General features: G+C 35.6%; 1 protein-coding gene and 1 non-coding gene across 2 annotated transcripts in view; both read right to left on the reverse strand.

Annotated features, from left to right (window-relative positions):
• Positions 1–19778, reverse strand: part of Wasl (WASP like actin nucleation promoting factor) — a 70688-nt gene extending 50910 nt beyond the window's left edge. The window contains exon 1 of the mRNA XM_046422427.2: positions 19073–19778. Coding sequence (XP_046278383.1) covers positions 19073–19186 — 114 coding nt within the window. The 5' untranslated portion in view covers positions 19187–19778. The remainder of the gene's footprint in view (positions 1–19072) is intronic.
• LOC124077976 (small nucleolar RNA SNORA57) lies at positions 13295–13429 on the reverse strand. The gene has a single exon (XR_006846773.1). It is a non-coding gene; the product is annotated as a small nucleolar RNA SNORA57 (small nucleolar RNA).
• Positions 19779–24108: the final 4330 nt, after the last annotated feature.

The raw sequence follows: 24108 nt of genomic DNA on the forward strand, positions 1-24108 counted from the left end.
TTTGGGAACTATTTGTATTAGGCACAAAACTTTACCTGAAAAGCCATTCCACATCTACTAGAACTACCAACCCCCCAAAAACCAATCACATCAAATGCTGGAGAAGATATGGAGCAACTGAAACTTTCATACACTGTTGGCAGAAGTATAAAAATGGTACAGTCACTTGGCTGAAAGTTTCTTATAAAGACAAAAACACTATGACAATGTCATTCTTCTATATATTTACCCAAAAGAAGTACAAAATGTGTCCACAAACAAAAAAAACCTATAAACATTTACAGGAGCCTTAATTCATAACAGACAAAAAACTTTAAGCAATCAACTCAAAACTAGAAACATCAAATTACCAGAAGAATAGATAAAATATGTGGTATATTCATCAATGGAATACTATGGATGACCAATAAAAAAAAAAAAAAAAGGAAGAATGTCTATGCAATAACACATGAATCTTCCAAACAAGCTGTGAGTGAAATAGACCAAATCAAGAGCAACTAAGCCACAGTGATAGAAATCAGAAATGACTGCCAGGGGTGGAATGGAAGATGAGGAGAGGCAAGCATCAGAAGGTAACTGGCTGAAGCCTGGTGGATAGTACATGCCTACAGTACTTCAGAGGCTGAGGTGGGACAATTCTGGCCTACTTCAGCAACATAGCAAGAGACTGTCTCTTTAGAAAAGAAAAAAAGAAAAAGAAAAAAAAAAAAAACAGAACAGAACTGTCTGGATAGGGACAGAGATGTATTTATGGTGTCAATAGATATTCCTAACCTTTTTTTAGAAGGTACTGGTTACACAACGTCAAAATTCATTAAACTTAACATTTAAGATCTATGTGTTTTATTTTATATAAATTACACCTTAATTTTTTAAGTGAAAAAAAAAAAAAAAAGCATCTTAACATGAAGAAGTGTTTAAGCAAAATCACCAAACACTAATGACTTCTTCTGTTTGATACAATCTTGTTTAATGGTAACTAGATGAATTAGGGAGAAAGTTCTCATTAATAAATACTACTGTAACCTTCCTACTTTCCTTTATTTGGAAAGAAACACAATACCTCACTTTAAAAGAAAGACTGTAAAATACATTACCATATTCATTTTATCATTTCATTTTCATTTTAAAATTGAGATGTCTCTAAGAATACTTAGAAACAATCATGCTCAATATTCAGAAAAATGACATTTTAAAATTCAGAACATTTTAATGCAATATAAGTACAAAAAATATTGTTAATTTGTTTAATGTTATATGGGATTGGGGCATATTCAAGAACTACACAGAATATGCTAAATTATCATTATAGGGGGCAGAAACTCTTGAAAAGTGCAAATTGACAAGACAAAATGAAGCCTATTTCTTCGAAATTATCATTGTAAAATAGTACAATAGATCAAGGCCTGGGAAGACTGCTAAGTGGTAGATTATTTGCCTAGCATGCATGAAATGGGACCCTGGATTTAGTCCCTAGAACTGGGGAGGGGGAGAGAACAAAAAGAAAAAACAAAAAAACAAAAAAAATACACAAAACAGATCAAGTCTATAAAGATGAAGACTGAAGTGTATTTATGTGTGCATGTGCAATTGCTTATGTTGTGTGTGTGGTGGTGGGGGGTTAAAGGTGGGGGAAAAAAATAGAAAAACAAAAACAAAACTGTTCAGCCCTAGAGAATGATAAGTCCACATATTATGTCCATTTGCAATGACATACTGACATGAAAAAATGCCCATAAAAAATTAATGTCTGTGCCTGTGGGGTATGTATGCTGAGATTGAGAGTCCCTGTATGTCATCATCATTCAATAATTCATGCAAAACAAAACCCAGAAAGGTTTGGACAAAAATATAAAAAATATTATTTCTAAGTCATGAGTTCATAGATGATTTTGACTTTTATTATTATTACTCTGTCAAGTACCTAAGTTTGCACTTTCCAATAGAAATATGAGTCAAGTAAGCAATTTCAAATATTCTAGTAGCCAGTATGTAAGTAAAGTAAGAGAAATTAATGTTAACAAACTTAACTGAATATACAAAAAACCCTACCATTTAAAAATATAATCAATATAAAAATAATAAAATATCATTTTTTTTTTTTGGTACTAAGTCTTAGAAATCTGACGTAGAGTCCATACTTACCAAACATCTCTATTTGAGTTAACCACATTTCAACTGTGGTTGTCACATGTGGCTAGTGGCTACCAGGTACATACTATATTGAACAGTGTAAGACAAAATTTTAATAATGAGCATTATGTTTTTAATGAGAAAGAAAAGTTGTCTTTTAAATAAGTCACTTCACTGCTACCAGAACCTTTTCCAAAGTCTTGCAGCTGTGTATTACATAATTTTTTGGATTACTTCAAACCATTTCCTAGCATTCTGTGAAAAATTCTTGTTTTTAGAAATGAACAGGTTGATGGAAAAGATACAACAATACAAAAATCAATTTAAAATGTAGCACTCAAGAGAGACTTCTGGTATGTATTGGGTATACGCATGAATTCAAATTCTGTTTTCCACATATTCTAACAGTGAATTTCCGACAGTTAGATTCAATGAATAGTTACTGATCCAATATCCATTCATGGGAAAAACTCTCAGAAGAGGGGAACTCCCTAAAATTGATAAAGAAAACCTATAAATAATCTCTAACTAATAACACTCTCCATGGTGCAAAGTTAGATATTTTTTCCCCTAATACTGGAACAATTCAAGATTATCCCTTCTTACCACTATTAATAATATAACAGTATTCTGGAGATCCTATGTAACACAAGAAAACAGAATAGAAGGTATATAAATTGGGAAGGAAGAAAAAAAATTCCCTTTAAAAAAATTCTTAAATTTGTTCTTTTTAGATATACATGACAGTAGAGTGTATTCTGACATATTATACATACATGGAGTATAACTTACTGTAATTAGGATCCCATTCTTGTTATACAGGATGTGGAGTTATACTGGTCGTGTATTCACATGTGTACTTAGAAAAGTTATGTCAATTTCATTCTACTGTCTTTCCTATTCCCATCCCCCCTCCTTTCCCTTCATTCCTTTTGTCCAATTCAATAAACTTCTATTCTTCCCACCCATCCTCTTTATTTTGTGTCAGCATCCTCAGATCAGAAAGAACATTCAGCCTTTGGTTTTGGGGACTGGCTTATTTCACTTAGCATGATAGTCTCCAGTTCCATTCATTTACTGGCAAATGAAATAATTTCATTCTTATTTATGGCTGAGTAATATTCAAATGTGTCTATATACTGCATTTCTTAATCTACTCATATGCTGATGGGCACCTTGGTTGGTTTTGTAGCTTAGCTACTGTAAATTGAGCTGCTATAACTATTGATGTGGTTGCATCACTAAAATATGATGACTTTAAGTCCTTTAAATATATACCAAGGAGTAGGATAACAGGGTAAAATGGTAGTTCTATTTCAAGTTTTTGGAATAATTTCCATACTATCTTCCATAGTGGTTGCATCAATTTGCTTCCCACAAGCAATGTAAGACACTTTTCCCTACATCCTTGCCAACATTTATTGTCACTTGCATTCTTGATAAGTGGCATTCTGACTGGAGTGAGATGAAATCTCAGTGTAGTTTTAATTTGCATTTCTCCAATTGCCAGTGATGTTGAACATTTTTTCATGTATCTGTTGATCATTTGCATTTCTTCTTCTGTGAAGTGCCTATTCAGTTCCTTTATCCATTTACTGATTTTTTTTGTGTGTGTGTGTGAAGTTTTGTAAGTTTTTCGTATATCCTAGAGATTAAAGATTTCCTCCTGTTCTTTAGGCTCTCTCTTCACATTCTTGATTTTGCTGTGAAGCAGCATTTTAGTTTGATGCCATCCCATTTATTGATTCTTGATTTTACTTCTGGAGATTTAAGAGTCTTGTTGTGGAACTCTGTTCCTGAGCCAAATGATGCAAAGTTCGGCCGACATTTTCTTCTAGTAGGTGCAGGGTCTCTGGTCTAATGCCCAGCTCCTTCATCCACTTTGAGTTTTGTGCAAGGTGAGAAAGAGGGGTTAAATTCATTCTACTACATATGGATACCAGTTTTCCCAGCACCATTTGTTAAAGAGGCTCTTTTCTCCAGGATGTTTATGACACCTTTGTCTACTACGAGATAACTGCTATTAATGTGGGTTTGTCCTTGTGTCTTCTCTTCTATTCCATTGGTCTTCATGCCTGTTTTTGTGCCATTACCCTGCCATTTTTGTTTCTACAGCCCTGAGGTATAATAAAAGGCTGACATTATGATGCCTCCTGCTTCACTTTTCTCTGGATATTCAGGGCCTCTTATTTTTCCATATAAATTTCAAGACTGCTTTTTCTACTTCTATGAAGCATGGCATTGTAATTTTAATAGGAATTGCATTAAATTTGTATAGTGCTTTTGGTAGTGTGACCATTCTGACAATACTGATTCTGCCTATCCAAGAACATGAGAGATCTTTCCATCTTCTTTGGTCTTCTTCAATTTATTCATTCAGTGTTGGTTAGTTTTCATTGCACAGGTCATTCATCTCTTTTGTTAGATTGATTCCCTAATTTTTTTTCAAGGCTATTGTGAATGGGATGGTTTTCCTAATTTCTCTTTCAGTTGATTCATCACTGTTGTATAGAAACGCAGTTGATTTTACAAGTGGTAATTTTATATCCTGCTACTTTGCTGAATTCATTTATGAGTTCTAGAAATTTTATGGTGGAGTTTTTTTTGGGGGGGTCTTCTAAACATAAAATCAAAGTCTTCAGCAAATAGGGATACTTCTGAGTTCTTCTTTTCCTAATTGTATTTCTTTAATTTCTTTCTTTCATCTAATTGCTCTGGCAAAGGTTTCAAGAACTATGTACAATACAAGTGGTGAAAGCAGATAGTCTTGTTCCTAAAATTTCTTTTTCTTTTTTTTTTGCAGATGCCATAATGGTACATGTAGAAAACCCCAAGGAACTAATAAAGCCCCATTAAAGCAATGCTATAGAAAACAAGGATAATGCACAAAGTCCACTGCTTTCCTATGTATCAGTAGCATAGAACTGGAATTTGAAATTAAAACAACACCATTTACCTGAATATCAAAAAAATAAATAAATAAACAAAAAAAAAAGAAAGAAAGAAAAAGAAATACCTAAGTATATACCTAACAAATATGCACAATAGGTCTATATGGTTACAAAATTCCAATCAAAGAAATTAATGATAAAATAAACATGAGGTATTTCATGTTTATGAATGAGAAAACTCAGTACTCTTTAAAATGTCAGCTGTTTCCCTAATGGACCTACAGATTCAACAGAACCCCAACCAAATCCTAGTAAGTTACTGTGTATCACCAAACTGATTCTAAAGTTTATATGTAAAGAAAAAAGAGCTAGAATTGTAAACAATATACTGATAAATAAGAACAGTGTTGGAGGACTGATACTACATGACTTCAAGAGTTACTTAAAGCAAGAGTTATTAAGACAGTGTGGTATTGTCCAGAGAACAGACAAAAAGATCAGTGGAACACAAGAGAAAGCCCAGAAGTAGACTCATAAACAGTCAACTCATCTTTCAAAAAGGAGCAACAATAAAGCAATCGAGAAATGATAATCTTTTCAACAGTCAAAAACTTCGCAACCTCATGCAAAAAAAAAAAAATCAAATATAGATACCAATTTTACACACAAATTAACTCAATATAGAATACAGATTTAAATATGACATACAAGACTCTAAAACCTTTAGAAGGTAACATAAAAGAAAATCTAAGTGACCTGGGAGTTGGTGATGACTTTAAAAATAACACCAAAAACACAAATCCAAGAAAGAAAATATGTAAAAATTGCACACACACAAAGGAAACTTCCATTCTGTGAATGACTGATGAATGAATGAAAAGACAAGCCACAGGCTGAGACAAAATGTATGCAAAACAGTTCTGATAAAGGGTATAATTTCGAAATAGAAAAATTACCGTAAAATCCAACAATAAGAAATGAACAGAATTTGAAAATGGGTTAAGGATATGGATAACTCACCAAAGAAGATAAATAGATGGCAAATAGTCATATGAAAGGATCTCAACATCATATGGTACTAGAGGATTGCAAATGAAAACCTCAGAAGATAAACTTATTGGAATAGCTAAAATCCAAAATACTGGCAACACTAAAAGCTGGTGAAAATGTGGACCAACAGGAACAGAGAGCTAGCCTGTAAAAGTTACATACTTTATAATTCCAACTATATTTTATTCCAAGTAAGGCAAAACCATAGGGAATGTAAAAAAAATTAGTGGATAGCAGGAGAAAAGAGGGATGAATAAGTAGAGCAATGTGTGTTTTTAAGTATTTAAACTATTCTCTGTATGACACTGCAATGGTAGAAACACAACATTATACACTTATGAAAAGCAAAATCCATAAATCTGTAAAGAGTTAAATCTAATGTAAATTATCAACTTTGCTTAATAATGTTTTGATACTGGTTCATCAACAAATTTATCACACTAATACAAAATGTTAATTAATAGTAGAGGAAACTAGAGGAGGAGAGAGGGAAATGGTCTATAAGGGAACTGTTCGTTCTGCACAAATTTTCTCTCGGCATAAACTGTTTGAAAAATAAAGTCTGCTAATTTGTTAAAAATCCAAGCCATCTACCTATGCTGAGCAAACAATCCTTCAAACAAAAATGCTGACCAACACCAAGAATAGTAAAACTACTGTGCAACACCAGCAGCAAAGAGCAGAGGGACTACATAAAAATCAAGCGCAAGTATTATGCCAGAAAACAAAAGGTCTTCAATGAGAGTTAAAAAACAAAACCAAACAAAACAAAATCAATTAGTATCTTCAGAAATAATTAGGTAGTATTATTAAAAAAAAGAAAAGAAAACAGAAGAGAGTAGGGTGCTATTAAAACCCAGCACTAGCAATTATAAAAAAGACTTTATGGGGAAAAAAAAAAAAAAAAACAACTTTTACCAGCAAAAATTCAAGACTGGTTAAAAGAGTCAAGGTAATTTTTTTTTTATTTATATATGACAGCAGAATGCATTACAATTCTTATTACACATATAGAGCACAATTTTTCATATCTCTGGTTGTATACACAGTATATTTACACCAATTCATGTCTTCATACCTGTACTTCGGATAATAATGATCATCACATTCCACCATCATTAATTACCCCATGCTCTCTCCCTTCCCCTGCAACTCCTCTGTCCTATCTAGAGTTCATTTATTCCTCCCATGTTCCTGCTCCCTATCCCACTATGAATCAGCCTCCTTATAGGAAAGAAAACATTTGGCATTTGGTTTTTTGGCATTGGCTAACTTCACTTAGCATTATCTTCTCTAACTCCATCCGTTTACCTGCAAATGCCCTGATTTTATTCTCTTTTATTGCTGAGTAATATTGCATTGTGTATATATGCCACACTTTAAAAAATACCTTTATTTTATTTTTATGTGGTGTTGAGGATCAAACCCAGTGCCTCATGTGTGCTAGGTGAGTGCTCTACCCCTTGAGCCACAACCCCAGCCCCAAGCACATTTTTTAATCCATTCATCTATTGAAGAGCATCTAGGTTGGTTCCACAGTTTAGCTATTGTGAATTGTGGTGCTATGAACACTGATGTGACTATGTCCCTGTAGTATGCCGTTTTTAAGTCCTTTGGGCATAGACGGAGGAGAGGGATAGCTTGGTCAAATGGTAGTTCCATTCCCAATTTTCCAAGAAATCTCCATACTGCTTTCCATATTGGCTGCACCAATTTGCAGTCCCACCAGCAGTGTATGAGTGTACCTTTTTCCTCACATCCTCACCAACACTTATTGTTGTTTGTATGCATAATAGCTGCCATTCTGACTGGAGTGGTTTTGATTTGCATTTCTCTAATTGCTAGTGATGATGAACATTGTTTCATGTATTTGTTGATTGACTGTACATCATCTTCTGAAGTGTCTCTTCAGGTCCTTGGCCCATTTAATGGTTGGGTTATTTGGGGTTTTTTTTGTTTTGTTTTGTTTTTGTTTTTTGTTTTTTTTGGTGTTTAGCTCTTTTAGTTCTTTATATACCAATATGTGAAGGGTAAAGATTTGCTCCCAGGATGTAGGCTCTCTATTCACCTCACAGATTGTTTCTTTTGCTGAGAAGAAACTTTTTAGTTTGAGTCTACCCCATTTATTGATTCTTGATTTTAATTTGTATGCCACAGGAGTTTTATTAAGGAAGTGACATTCCTCATAGAAATAGAAAAAGCAATCATGAAATTCATCTGGAAAAATAAGAGACCCAGAATAGCTAAAGCAATCCTTAGCAGGAAGAGTGAAGCAGGTAGCATCACTATACCAGACCTTAAACTATACTACAGAGCAACAGTAACAAAAACAGCATGGTATCGGCACTAAAACAGACTGGTAGACCAATAGTACCGAATAGAGGACTCAAAGACTAACCCACAAAACTACAATTATCTTATATTAGACAAAGGTGCCAAGAACATGCATTAGAGAAAAGACAGGCTCTTCAACAAATGGTGCTGGGAAAACTGGAAAGCCATATGCAACAAAATGATATTAAACTCCTATCTCTCACCAAGCACAAAAGTAAACTCAAAATGGATCAAGAAATTAGGAATTAAGTAGGCCCTAATCTCCATCATGTGGGATTAAGCCCCAACTTCCTTAAAGAGTCAAGGTAAATTTTACAGTATTTATCATTGAAAAATTACCAAGCAAGAAAAAAGCAATAAACTATGATATACAATGAATACAAGAATAAATCAAGAAAAAACTGACACCATGAAAGAATTAGCAGATAGGTGCAATAAAACAGCTATACTTGTATTCCATATATTAAAGAAGTCACAGCAAAGACTGAACTTGTTGTAGAAACATGGAATGTAAGAACCAAATCAAACTTCTACAGGTAAAAAATACAATGTCTGAAATGAAAAATATGGTGGATGCTATCAGTGAGATTAGAAACTGTAGGCAAAGTATCTGTCAATTTAAATACATAGCAACAGCTAATATCCAAAAGAAACAGATACAGATGGAAGAAAAGAAAAACTCAGCTGCGTAGCAGTGATGTGACATCTTCAAGCAGTCTCACATATGCATAACTTAAGTATGGGAAGGTGAGATGGGAGGTAGTTATTTCAAAGAAAAAATAATGTCTGGAAACTTTTCAAACTCAATGTAAACTTACCATAAACCCCCAGTTCTAAAAAACTCAAAAAACTCTAGCACAAGAAATAGTAAGAAAACAATTCAAAGATACACCATAATCTGATCCCTCAAATAACAAAAAGAAAATTTTCAAAAGAACTCAAAGACAAAAAAATATAAATTAAGTACAGAAAATCACAGGAAAGCACAGCCAACTGATTTACTATAAGGAGAAGCGGATCCATTCAAAATTACAATCATGTACTACCACAAAAATAGTGTCCTAAATTAGAGTAAGTTATATTCTATGTATATATGTTAAAATATACTCCACTGCCATGTATCTAAAAAAGAACAGATAAAAAATATATAAATAATAAAATTACAAAGAATTCAGTACCCCTCTCTTAATGACTGATAGAGCAAACAGACAGAAAACCAGTATGGATAAAGACCTGAACAACACTACTGATCAACTTGATATAATATAACATACACCATATGGGATATGACACTAAACAATTACTTATGAGAAAATAAAATAATAATAAAAAGTATTTAATAAAAATCAACAGTCGAAGGATTATTATATTTAATTACTACACAAACCTTTCAAACCTGTTAAATAAATAAGTAAAATATTTTCATCAAAATACAAATGACAAACCACTATAAAATATATGTAAAATTTTATTTCTAACACATAAGTTCCTTCAAATCACCAAAAAAAAAAAAAAAGGCGGGGGGGGGGGGGCACATGATCAACAGAAAAATGGTGTAAGGGCAAAAACCGACAATTCATGTAAGAAAAAAAATACAAATAACCAACAGGCATGGATGTTTAACCTCACTAAAAAAACCAATAAAACAATGAAATTTGTTTCACCAGGGGGATTATCAAAAACAAGAAAATATTTATTTATTTATTTATTTATTTATTTATTTATTTATTTATTTATATGTGGTGCTGAGGATCGAACCCAGTGCCCCACACATGCCAGGCACGCGCTCTACCACTGAGCTACAGCACCAGACAGGCAAGCGCTCTATCACTGAACTACAGCCCCAGACCAAGAAAAGATTTTAAATAACTAGTATTGATAAAAATGTAAAATTTGTAGCAAATGGTTTGGAGACAAACAGTAAGAAATGTCCATTAATATTTTTAATCCTTGCATCCTTTAATTTTATTCCTAGAACTTATTCTACAAAGAAAGATACTTGGAAAGCATGCAGATGTGACATTACTTACAAAGAAATGTCTTGACAGATGCAATCAAATTAAAATGAGGTCATTAGGGTTGACACTAATCCAATATGACTGGTGATCTCATAAGTTAGAAGACAAGAGACAAAAAGAGAAAAATATGTAATAGAATAGGCAGAGGCCAGAGTGATAAACCTACAAGCCAAGAAACCTCAAGGATTGCCAGCAACTACCAGAAGTTAAGATAAATATCAGAAAGATTCTCAGTTCCTCCTGCCAAAACCTTGATTTTGGATTTCTAGTCTCCAGAATCATGAGACACTTAAGTTTCTGTTGTTTCAACCAGCTATTTTGTAGTACTTTTTATAGGACTTTGTAGTATTTTGTTACAGAAGCCCCAGGAAATTATTTCCCAACAGTAGAGATTAATAAACTATGTATATTCACATAGTGTAATATAGCACACAATGTAATAATAAATAGGATGCAATAGATATATATGGGCATGGAAATATACAAAGTGAAAAAGTTAAGTTGTAGAACAAAATGTATAATCCCATTTTTTTCTGGTGAATTAAAGAGAACATCCCTCTATCTCTTGAACTGTAATTGAAATTATCATTTTCCAGCACTGACCAAATCAAATATGGGCTAGACTTACTCCCTTCTGCAATCCTGACCTTGAAACCTTCAAAAATATAATTCCATTCCCATGGCCTAAATAATCAACACTCTGTAAAGAATTCAAAATCCCTACACCTATAATTCTTAGGATGTAGCCATTTCCACTAAGAGGTTCTGTTGTCATCTGGAATTCACACAGCCCAGTGAATATTGCCAATTTTTCTTTACAAAACATCCAATACCAACTAGATTCCAACTACTGTGAACTTGGAAAATTGGTAATGTGAATACACTGGTTATTCAGATACCATATCTGGACTAAGTGGTAAGAAACACTGTGAGCAACTGGTGGTTTCTGCCAGGGACACACAAACCACAATATAATCCTTTATTTGCCCCAGATGCTGCTATAATTCAGGTTCCTTACCCACATCAGTTATGTTAATATAACAAATAAGAAAAGTAGCTAGTACATTTTAAAACATTCGACTGTTTATATTATGAATAACACTTTCGATTTTTCCCATCTCTAAAAACTTGTTTTTCTTGAATCAAAAAACTTAGTGGTGGAACTCATGCAGAGGTATATGCCTGTAATCCCAATGACTTGGGAGGATGAGGGAGGAGGATTGTAATTTCGAGGCCAGCCTCAGCAAATCAGCAAGGATCTTAGCAACTTAGTGAGACCCTGTCTCAAAATAAAAAACAAACAGGACTGGGGATATAGCTCAGTTGTAAAGTGCCCATGGGTTAAATACCCAGTACCCACCTCCTAAAAAAAAAAAAAAAAAAAAACCTCAAACCAAGAAACTTAGCAGTTTCTTACAACCTAGGGAATAAAGCTCAATCCTTAAGACTGAAGTTCAAAGTCTTCTAAAATCTGGCCTCAAGTTACCCTGCAGATTTATAGTCCACTATTACTTTCTTCAATCTTAGAACTAACTCAGTTTATTTGGTATCTCCAAACACTTCATGTACATTTTCTATTTCAAATATTTGCTTACACATTTCCCTATACCTGAACTGAGTTGTTTCCTGCTCCCGATATAAATTCTACGACACTATTTAAGGTCCTCATATTCAAATCCCACAATGATCTGTCAAAATCACAATGCTCTATCTACCTCTCCTCTCAATATTCTAATCTCTAATAATCACTAGTTTGTAATAAGCATCTTTTTGTGATGATAATCTTTGTCTTTTCTAGCTATACAGTAATCAAGGGAGAGATAAAGCCTGAATTATTCTTTTTAATTATTGGTACTCTATGATATTGGGAAGGTGTTGCTTATCAGTTAAGTACTCAACACTTTCTGGTATTTCACTAATAAAAATAAATCATTTGGGTTTCTGACTAGCTTTATGAATTATATTCAAATCAAACTGCTCCTTTACTAATATGGAAATTTCAAAGATATTTAGGTATCATCATACTTTTTATGGTATCAAAAGCAATTCACTGTACTCAGGAGTATTTAAAGTTTTTATTTTGAAACCACAGTTATTGAAATAAGTAACTTCATACCCATTAGTCTTAGCTTCTGCAAATCTAAGACAAAAGTTTAACTTTATAAGAAACCTGGGAAACATTAATTGTTCTAAAGTTAATGTACATTTGGTTTGTGATACTTTTAATTTCTTCATATCAGGAATTTAAGATGCTATTAAATTCTATTTCCCTTTTGCTTCAATCAGGCAGGTCTTTAATGAGTACTGCTTTATAGTTTTATAGTGACAGATGTCCATAGTAAATTTTCAGATCAAGTTAAAAAAAAAAAGTCCCATGGCAAAGGAACCCAAGAGGCAAGGATAAAAATTAAACCAATACTTTAAATAATTAAAATATAAATTTACCAAATAATCTTTCATTGGATCCTATTTTCTAAAGGGAGCTCGTCTAGATTTACCTCTTCAACATTTCTCTACAATTCAATGTTTCATCTTTTAAAACAGATCTCAACTTAACTACAACTCAATTCAACAGACAACTACAGAGTGAAATTGGTGTTTTCTAATTAATTTCAGTCTTTCATATTGCTACCATGATGGTGTAAACCTCTACTACTCCTGACAATGACAGATGAAATAAATAAAAATGGGATATATTTCTGATACACTGTATTTATGAATAATTAAATGTCAAACATCTTCTAATTACTACATAATACTAAACATAACTAGATATTTCATAATCAAAAAAGAATTACATTTTATAGCTTAACCACGTGTATTTATTACTGTGAACAAGAATGTATGAACTTTTTTGCCTCCAGAATCTTATGTCCTGCCGTTTAAACCTGAAGACAGGAAACTGCTGGCACTGAAGATGTGAAGGGGCCAGAGTCCTTTCCTTCTGTTTTCCTCCAGGATAGGGAGCAGCACTGCATGCTGGTTCCCACTAAGAAAAGGAGGGTCAGATTCTTTATAGTAAAAATGAACTGTATTGATAATGATGAGTTCTTACCTATGGGATCAAAGCTATAATTCCTAGACAGAATTTATAACAAAGCACTGCTCTATCTACTCTTTCAAAATTTATATTTTTCTAGTGTAAATGAGAACAAGCTATTATCACTCTTCCATTAAAATCATTTTTTAAAAAATTATGAAATGTGGACATAAGTGAACCAAGCATGTGTTTCATTTGAAAATCTTAGCAGTTTTTATACAGACTTTTAAAAATTATGCTTTAGAAGACTAAAAAATCAGGCTGGAATTGTGGTTCAGCAGTAGAGCGCTCACCTAGGACAGGCAGGATCCGGGTTCGATTCTCAGTACCACATAAAAAATAAATAAGTAAAGGCATTGAGTTGTGTCCATCTACAAAAAAAGATTCATATTCTCTCTCTCTCTCTCTCTCAAAAAAAAAAAAAAAAAAAAAAAGACTAAAAAACTAATACGCAAAATAGAAGTTGCTCAGCAGCCCTGTAAGTAAAACCAGCTCTTTGGTATTTCAGTCAATATTTAAGAAGTTCAGATTTTAAGCACTATGGGGAATCTGTAAAGTCCTAGACAAATGTGCTTTCTATTTCTAAGAGACTTCATTTTATTTCTAGATTGACAATTTGACATTATTCATAAGATACTATTTTTACATTAAATATAACTTTTAAAAAAGATATATTTTTAAGAAAAATTTCTAATTATGTCCAAAACAGAAAGAGAAATAGATGACCAAAAAAAGACAAAACTGGGGTGTGTGTATGTAATTCAAAGATTTAGAAACTTTCCAAAGATACTTAAGCTATTTGACTCTTAATTTATACTCTATATTAACTAACTTTAAATAAAATTGGTTGACATGATCTTCCTAAGTCAGAGCAAATGTAATACAGAATTCATATACTCTAAAATCTCTGCCAGTAACAGGGAATTTAAACTGAGCACTAACCAGCATTAATAACAACTTTCTTTCATATGCTTCTCCAAACTCCCAGAGTACTTTAGGCACTCTTAAAATATTTTACGTAGTTATTGCATTATTCTTTGAAATCCTTGACTAAGCCCATTTTACAATCTGAGCTATCAAGGTTCATAATGGTTAATAAATTTGCCTATATTGTTACAGAGCTTAGAATTTACCAGAAAAGGATTTATAATTTAACCCTGTTAAGACTCATCTAAATCTCTTCCTGTGCTCACAGTCCACCCTGAATTATACACATTATCATGTTCAGTTTTTTCCTGTACTAGACAAGAGAACCTTTTCATTTCTGTATATTACAAACTCCATGAATTTTAACCTTTCTTCTCTTTCCAAATTACTCAAGGTAAAATACATTCCCAATCCTAACTTCCCATCAGTAGTTTCTTAATTCAGGCCAACAAACATTAAAATAAAGATTGCTCTAGAGCACAACTTTCCCTCTATACCTATTTTAAAACTACTATCTAAAAGATATGTGATTTAAACAGAAACAAGTAGTTAGGAGGCCACAGAGGGAGAGTTGAAGGTTTTATTTTTCCCACTCCTCAATTTCTTACTTATTCAGCACTGCATACACTAAAGTCCACATGACAAAAAGGCACATACTCATCATAAAATATAAATACCATACTACACAAAAGTCAACAGAACTAATTCCAAGACCTATGAATCTTGTTTATCATTTTTTTACATTGTTCTCCTAAGAAAACACTACTAGATAACGAATGGCATCAGAATTATTGACTTTATGTAAAAGTTCATAATAAATTATATAAATAAAACCTCAATTTCTACAAAACTTATTTTTAAAAACTATAGCAAAACAATAGATTTACTTAGAAATCACCTCTTCTTGGGGGCGTGGTAGTGCATGCCCGTAATCCCAGCAGCTCAGGAGGCTGAGGCAGTAGAATCAGGAGTTCAAACCCAGCCTCAGCAAAAGCCAGGGTTAAGCAACTCAGTCTCTAAATAAAATACAAAATAGGGTGGGGATGTGACTCAGGGTGGAGTGCCCCTGAGTTTAATCCAGGGTACCTCCAACCAAAAAATTAAATAAATAAATCACCTCATCCATGAAACCAATCACCAATACAGAGTCTCACAAAATTAAGGCCCCTTTCCAGCTAATGAGATATAAATGCTGCCGAATATTTCTTCTTCTGGTACTTACAATGCCTGCCTTTATTGCAATCCCCATCCCTTACCCTTTATACTTAAGTAGGACTAAGTTCTACTGGAAATCTTTTCAATTGCCTTTGAATTTCCATCTAAAATGCTTTGATTCAGGCCCCAGACATATTTAATGAGGACTTTTATATACACTCATCTGACCTTTTTCTCCATTCTCACAATCCTCAATCCACCTTTTAAATTGCCTCCTCTTTCCCCCACAAAGCATTCTAAAACTTGAATCTGATCTGCAATTCCCTAACTAGTGAAAGGCTTTCCCAATTTTATCTCCTCCTTATAGCTATGAAGTATACCTTAATATCTTAAGAAGTCAAGAGAAATTCTGTACAAAAATAATCTGTTGTTACTTAATTTAACTTAGCTCACAAAATATAAAGATTGAAAGAAACCCCACAATTTCCAATGTTAATTTTTTCAACACAATATCCAAAGTTTCCAATGTGACATTTTCAGGATTACCCTATCAGAACAGTACACTTTAGTTCTGAAACTGATTCTACATTAAAATCTTCTGTCAAGCTTGCTAAAAACAAATTCCCAAGCTCCATTTCAGACTCAGTGACTTTGAATATCACCTAGGAATTGAAACTAGCATTTTTTAATGATCTCCAATAATTCTGATGCGTATCTATATTTGAGAACCCAAACAGAAACTCCTTACTTCACAACAAACTATTAGTAGACATAGTTACTTCCACAATGTTTTATACCTCTGATCAACCTAAGGAGTACCTATTCATCTTAAATATTCAGATAATGCCCATTCTAAAAAACTTACTCATCTCCTCTCACACCATCTCTCCTTTGATCTTCTAAACCTTTACAAAAAGTTTGCATATATTCATACACAGTCCTTCTAACCCATACAATCACGCCATGACATAGAATCCCTATTTCACAGGTAAGAAAACTCAATCTACTAAAGGAAGGTTAAGAAATATGTTTAAACTGATCCAGCATTTGAACCCACATTTATTGACTACAAAGCGATAGTGTTTTCCATAGTGACATGCAACCTCTTATAGATCACTCAGAAGTACTGACTCATTCTTCAGTTTATACCTTTGTTTCCCTTTTTAGACATAAAACTATTGCTTCCCTGAACACAGGTATAAATCCTGAGTTTGACCTCAACATATAGTTACTTGGTATGTTCTGTTGAATGAACAAGAAAAAGAAGCTCCTCAAAAGCCGGTACTACACTATTTAGGTTTCATTTATTGGATTCTTAGAGCAAGCTCTGAATGTACTTCTTGTCAAACACATTTGGCCTGACCTGCAAATCTGCTGCTGGATTTATAATAAGACAATGTATTTTGGCATTGTTTCAAACTATGAAAAACTACATGGAGAGGGAAAAAAGATCATTCCAAAAAATTAAAATATCATTCTTACATTACCCTCTATCAAAATGAGGACTTCAAATTTTAATCTTCACAACAATTTCATCCCACAAGAGCAGACAGCTATAACAGTGTGGTTTTAAATGACTGAAATTTAAAAAGTAAAATTGATTAAGAATAGATGACTTAATGAAATTAAACTTATGCTAACCAGTAAGCAATGCTTTTTCTCTATTAATATTCTCCCACATCTGTCATTTTTTTGAAACTAGGAATACTATAGGTAAACACAAAGTAATTAGTATACTTGCATATAAATGTAATGTCCTTCCTGCCTTGTTAATATGTCTGGTATGTAAAACATAGCACAACTACTTCCTTTTTGATACAAACTACATAACAAATGTAGTAAATCAGCAAAACCAATATTTTTTTCTTTTTTCCATTGGCAGATAACTAATACTTTTAAGTGCTGGAGATTTTCCTACACTGACAATATGCAAAAATTAGTTCAGCTTTAAGGACCTTACATATTAAAATACATTCATTTTACTATAAAGAAATGGTTATTCCCTTAACACATCTTTTTCATTTGGAAATAAAAAAGAAAAACTATTATGAAACAAAATCATATAATGGGAAGTACAAAGGGACTAGGCATCAGGAGTTCTGCTGGTTCTCTAACCTCTATTATCTTACTAAACTCTTGTGTGACTTGGGAGTCACTGGCTCCATTTCCTCATTTGTTTTAAAAAGTCGTTAGGTGAGGAGGGATCTGATTATCTTTGAAGTTGTTTCCCAAAATTCTGATTTTGAAACACTCCTCTTGTTGCATTTTTTCTAATCAGTTAACTGTGTTCTTCAAAGTCTAAATTCTTAAATAACAAACACATCTGAAATTGAATGTAAGTATTCAGTCTCCAACTGTTTGGTACAAGACACACAGAGTAAACTTCTATGAAGTTAACAATCTGATAACTTTCCAGAAATTGTCCCAGTCTCGAATTCTTGAACAAGCAGGTGTCCTCTGACATTTTTAATAATATTAATAAGTTATAAAACGGTACTGGTCTGCTGAAACTTCACTAAGTGTTCCCTAGGTTCGAGTGACACATACTTTGCAGGTAAGAGCAAGCAAAAAAGGGAGAGAGCCTCGCAGCATTTCAACAACCCAGTCACCTCAGTAAGATCCTGACAAGGCCTACACCACGAAGCTGAACCTCCCCATCCCCAGAAGTGCCAGCAGCCAATGTAATGAATGCTTCCGTCAACAACACACATTCCCCTTCCCACAGAACTGCTCACTCCCAACAGGCCATCTGGGGTTGGAATCAGCCGCACTACACCAACCTAAGAATCATTCTGGGTCCCAAAGGCCGAAAACTACTAGATTGTGGTTTCCCTGCGCATGGCTGCGGGGAGAGCAACACCCCCTCCCAACAATGATTAAAAAAAAAAAAAAAGAATCAGTGAAGAGAGTAGAAACCAGGCCTAGGCGTCATTGCTGGAGAAAGAAATCCTGTTTCTCTCTCTGCAACGGGGAACAGTAGCATTATCTGCCCTTGCACTGATCCAAGAATGTCCAGGAACCTGCACACTAATTCATCCCCTCCTAGAATCCTAAAGGGAGATTAAAAACCCAATCTGCTTCATTCCCCAATCTATGCATTCCTTAAAGCTCTGGCATTGTTAAAGGTACCCTCAGTAGGAGGTGAAGCTAGGGCTAGAACATGGGTTCTGTTCAAAAATTAAGCTGCTCATGCAAGAAGAAAATCCCTTGTGGTCTGAGAGTAAAGTTTGAACCAACAGCAAGGGCGCGGACCCGAGCCGGGCCAAGCTGGGCTCCAGGGCAGGCCTGCGGAGGTTGACACTCCCTTGTTCCTCAGCAACTCAGGAGGCGGCGTCCGGCCGCTGTGATCCGAACCCACGGAGCAGGACAAGGGCGCCGCCGCGGGGCTCGGGCCGGCGGAGGCCTGGTGGCCGCGGGACCTTCCTTACACTGCTCCCGCCTCCTTCCTCATTCCCACTTCCCGGTCCCCCAGCCCAGGCCCGAAAGGTAACGTCCGGGTAGCGACGGGGGTCTCGGCCACTGACCACACATTTCTTGCCGAGGAAAGTGAAGAGGGACTCATTCTCCTGCGGGGTGAGCAGCAAAGACCCCACGTTGGTGACCTTCCGCGGGGGCGGCGGCTGCTGGCCGGAGCTCATGGTTTCGCCGGCGGGGCTGGGAGTCCAGGGCAGTCTCTTGGGCGAGCTCGTTTCCCCTCTCGGTGACAGGGGCGGGCAGAGGGATTCAGATGAGCAGCATCCCGAAGCTCCCGCGGAGCAGGGAGGAGGACAAGAGAAGGGGAAGCTGACGGCAGGCCGCCTTCGGGCCGCACTCAGAAAGGGAAGCTCCCAGCTCCCGCCCGGCTAGGCTAGGGCCGGATGGCCGTTGTCCTCGCACTCCGGCGACTGCGCTAAACTCCCAACTCCTCCTCCAACGCTCCCCCGGCGGCAGCAGCGGCGGCGGCGGCCGCACAATCCAACATGGCAGCGGGGGCGGACGAGACCACGGGACGCAAGACGCGGGGGAGCGCGCCGGAAACGCGCGGCTGCGGCTGCGGCCTGGAGCCCGAGAGTAACTTCTCGGCTTGCTGCGGGCTTTGCTGGCCGGCCTGAAACCCCGCCCTCTTCCGGCCCGGTGCGGGCCGCGCGGGTCGCTCAGGGTCTGCGGTCCCGGGTGGGGTCCTCGACCTCCGGCTTCTCTGCTCACTGTTCGGGAACCCGAGCCCAGCCGCTACTACTTGGAGAGACGACGTGGGCTGGCTACTACGGCGTAGCAGTCCGCCTCCCTTCTGCGGGCGCACACCTTGGCGTAGTAGCGGGGAGCAGCAGGTCCCCCTCCCAGGAATAGCAGTTTCTCAGGGGGGCGGAAGTGGGGCGCTCACGCCGCGCGTCCTGAAGGGCTGGAACCTGGGGACGAAGATTGGGAAGAGCTCCCGGTGCTGCTGGCTCCTGGTGTCGGTCAGAGCCGCAGGTGCCTGGCGTCTCTCAAACTTTGTCCAGACTTCGACATGGACAATGAAGGAACAAACAGGCCTCTCCCAGGACTGTGGAAGAGATTTTTATGGATATCCCAAAAAACGCACTTGAGAAGAGACGTTGTCGCCCTGCCGGTATGCCGTGGCACGTGGGATAAGTGTATTTGCAACATTTAAACGCAGATTCTTGTATGGGCGCTGAACACGTTTGTTTTTCTCTACCTCCATCAGTTGGAAAATATTCCCTTCCCCCACCTTTCCTCTATCTTAAACCCCGAACGCTTTGTTTTCTTATGAACTAAATTAATGTGCTTATTTGGGGATGTCATCCAGAAAAATACCTTCTCAGCTTTACTCCCTAGAAGTAAATCTCAAAAACTTTTTAAAAATTTGTATGCTTCAGAGTATTAAAAGTTAACCACCTTTGTTGGGAAAGTCAAATACTAGGCCCTTGTAAAAGGAAATTGGGGGATATGGAAATAATGGGCTGTAGTGAATTATAAAACACGTCTGACTTATCTCTGTATTAAGCATATTGGAGTTTATTGTATGGATTTTGCCATCATTTGCTAATTACAAAGTTTTAATAAAGTTGTATTGAACTTAAGACGTCTATCCTGTGATGATTAAGCTTTCAACTTTTCAGCTCTCTTTTCAGCTATCTGATGTTTAATATCTCTTAACAGCTCCCATTAGAAATCTCTAATATACTAAACAGATTAATAAATCATTCTCAATTCACTTTGAAAATAGAAAAATTTTAAAGCTTCCCTTAATGAAATTGAGCCGGGAAAAAAAAAAATCTTCAAAGGAAAATGAAAGCATATAACCTTGGAAGTTCTCACATTATATGTGGATATTTCAAAATTGTTTAATAATGTGAGATGAAAAAAGTGAGCAAAAAAAAGTTATTTATAAAATATAAAATTGGGTTTAGGAAGGTAGTAGTAAAAATGTAAACCTGGGGTTGCCTCTGAATAACACACTAGTAATATAAAGCCCAAAAATAAATCAGTTTGTCATTTATTAAAAATGCACCTCTTCCAAGTTGAAAGCACAGTGACAACAGAAAGCATTACACATTCTTGAGAAATGATAGAAATTAGGACCCTCTTTTTTTGGAGGGGGTGGAGGGAGGCAGGATGTGTACTGGGGATTGAACTCAGGAGCACTAGATCACTGAGCCATATCCCCACCAGTATTTTTTTTTTGTATTTTATTTAGAGATAGGGTCTCACTGAGTTGCCAGTACCTCCCTGTTGCTGAGGCTGACTTTGAACTCACAATCCTCCTGCCTCAGCCTCCTGAACCCTCTTTTCAAACCTGTCAACAGCTATACACCAAGAGCATAGGCTTCAGATAGGCCCAGATTGAAGTTCCTTATTCCTCTTAGAACCTTTTGGACTTGAGAAACATTTCTTTTCTGGCTCAATTTCTTTATCTGTAAAATGAAAATAATTTCTGTTTTATAAAGGTATAGTATAAATAGGGATAGTTATTCATACTTCAGAATTGTAAAATAAGATGGCCATAATGTACCCGGTACATAGTGGCTACTGAAGTTATTGTTGTCTGTTATTTAACATCCTTGCCTACAGTCTGTTCAGCTTTCTCTTAGGTAAAGATCAAGAGTTGAGTGAATTACATATTTTTAACTCTGCTCTATCTAAGCCTTATTATCCAAAAACTGTCCTCAAATTTAAAACTACATAATTCTTGAAATATATGTTGGTGAGTTTGGAGCATAATCTCTCAGTAAAATTTCCAATTAGGCTATATGTTGTGAAAACTCAGCTATATGTATATCCCCATATGTCAAAATAGCAAAGCTTTTTTTAATATTGTAAATCTAGAAATGGAATCCTATTATTCTGTAATCAATAAAAATTCAAGGGCTGGAAATGCAGTTAAGTGCTAGAGCTTGTGCTTAGAATGTATGAAGTCCTGGGTTCAATCCCAGCACCAAAAAAAGAAAAACGTAGCAATTTTTTTCCTGTTCTTTTTAAAAATTTGTTCTTTCTAGGTACACAAGACAGTAGAGTATATTTTGATGTAATATTCATACTTGTAGAGTAACTTGTTAAATCTCATTCTTGTGGTTGTACATGATGTGGAGTTTTACTGTGGTGTATTCATATACAAACAGAAAAGTTGTGTCCAACGCATTCCCTCTCTCTCTTCTCTTCATTCCCCATTATCAACTGAACTTATGTCCTTCCCCTCCCCACCCTTTGTGTGTTAGCATCCACATATCAGAGAACATTTGACCTTTGGGATTGGCTTATTTCACTTAGCAAGGGTACACAATCTTTTTTTTAATTGGTTCTTTTTAATTTAACATGACAGCACAATCTATTTTTATAAAATTATACACGCATGGGATATGTCTTATTAGGAATATATCTTATTAGGACCCATTCTTGTGGGTGTACACAATGGTGGGATTCACTTATTTTTTTTATTTGTACAAAGGAAAATTATAGATTTATTCTACCATCTATTTCTGCTCCTTCTTCTCTTTTGATTAATGTACTGAACTTTCACTTCTTCCGTCCCCACCCCCTTTATTGTGGTTTAATTTCCACATATCAGCAAAAACATTCAACTTTGTTTTTTGGGGATTGGCTTATTTCACTCAGCATGATAGTCTCCAGATCCATCCATTTACTGGCAAGTGTCATTCTTCTTTATGACTGAGTAATATTCCACTGTATGTATATACCTCCATTTCATTATCCATTTATCTGTTGATGAGCATCTAGGTTGGTTCTATGACTCAGCTATTGTGAATTGTGCTGCTATAAACATTAATGTGGCTGTATCACTGTAGTATGCAGATTTTTAAATCCTTTGGCTATATGCCAAGGAGTGGAACACTGGGTCAAATGGTGGTTCCATTCTAGGAATCAATCTAACAAAAGAGGTGAAAGACCTCTACAATGAAAACTACACAACCCTAAAGAAAGAATTTGAAGAAGACCTTAGAAGATGGAAAAAATCTCTCATGTTCTTGGATAGGAAGAATCAATATTGTCAAAATGGTCACACTACCAAAAGCACTATACAGATTTAATGCAATTCCTACTAAAATTACAATGTTGTTCTTCATAGAAGTAGAAAAAGCAGTCATGAAATTTGGTAAAATAAGAGACCCCAAATAGCCAAAGCAATCCTTAGAAAGAAAAGTGAAGCAGGAGGCATCCTAATGTCAGACTTTAATTATACTACAGGGCCGAAGTAACAAAAACAGTATGGTATTGGCACAAAAACAGGCATGAAGACCAATGGAACAGAAGAGAAGACACAGAGACAAACCGACATTAATAGCAGTTATCTCATGGTGGACAAAGGTACCATAGACATACATTGGAGAAAAGATAGCCTCTTCAACAAATGGTGCTGGGAAAACTGGAAATTTATACATAATAGAATGAAAATTGACCCCTCTTTTTCACCCTGTACAAAAATCATCTCTAAATAGATCAAAGACCTCAGGAGTAGACCAAAACCCTGCACATACTAGAAGAAAATGTAGGTTTAACATATTGGCACAGGAATTGACTTTCTGAACAAGACTCCTAAAGCACAAGAAATAAATAAAAAATTAATAAATGGATGGCATCAAACTAAAAAGCTTTACGGCAAAAGAAACAATCAAGAACGTGAAGAGAGCCTATAGAATGGGAGAAAATCTTTGCCACCTGCACCTCAGGTAGAGCGTTAATTTCTAGGACATATAAAAAACTGAAAAAGTCTAACACCAAAAAGCCAAATAACCCAATTAATAAATGGGCAAATGAACTGAACAGACACTTCATAGAAGAAATACAAATGGTCAACAAATATATGAAAAATGTTCAAAATCTCTAATAATTATTAGAGAAATTCAAATTAAAACTACACTGAGATTTCATCTCACTCCAGTCAGAATGGTAATTATCAAGAATACAAGTAGCAACAAATGTTGGCAAGGATGTGGAGAAAAGTGAATGCTCATACATTGTTGGTGGACTGCAAATTGGTGCAACCCCTCTGGAAAGTAATTTTTCTGTTAGAAATGCCACCTCTTTGAACTTCTAGATCACCAAACTATTTTGAAAGTGAGAG

This window comes from Marmota monax, unplaced genomic scaffold (genome assembly GCF_021218885.2).
Source record: "Marmota monax isolate L192 unplaced genomic scaffold, Marmota_monax_Labrador192_F-V1.1 WCK01_AAM20220418_F8-fsc00027, whole genome shotgun sequence".
Lineage (NCBI taxonomy): Eukaryota > Metazoa > Chordata > Mammalia > Rodentia > Sciuridae > Marmota > Marmota monax.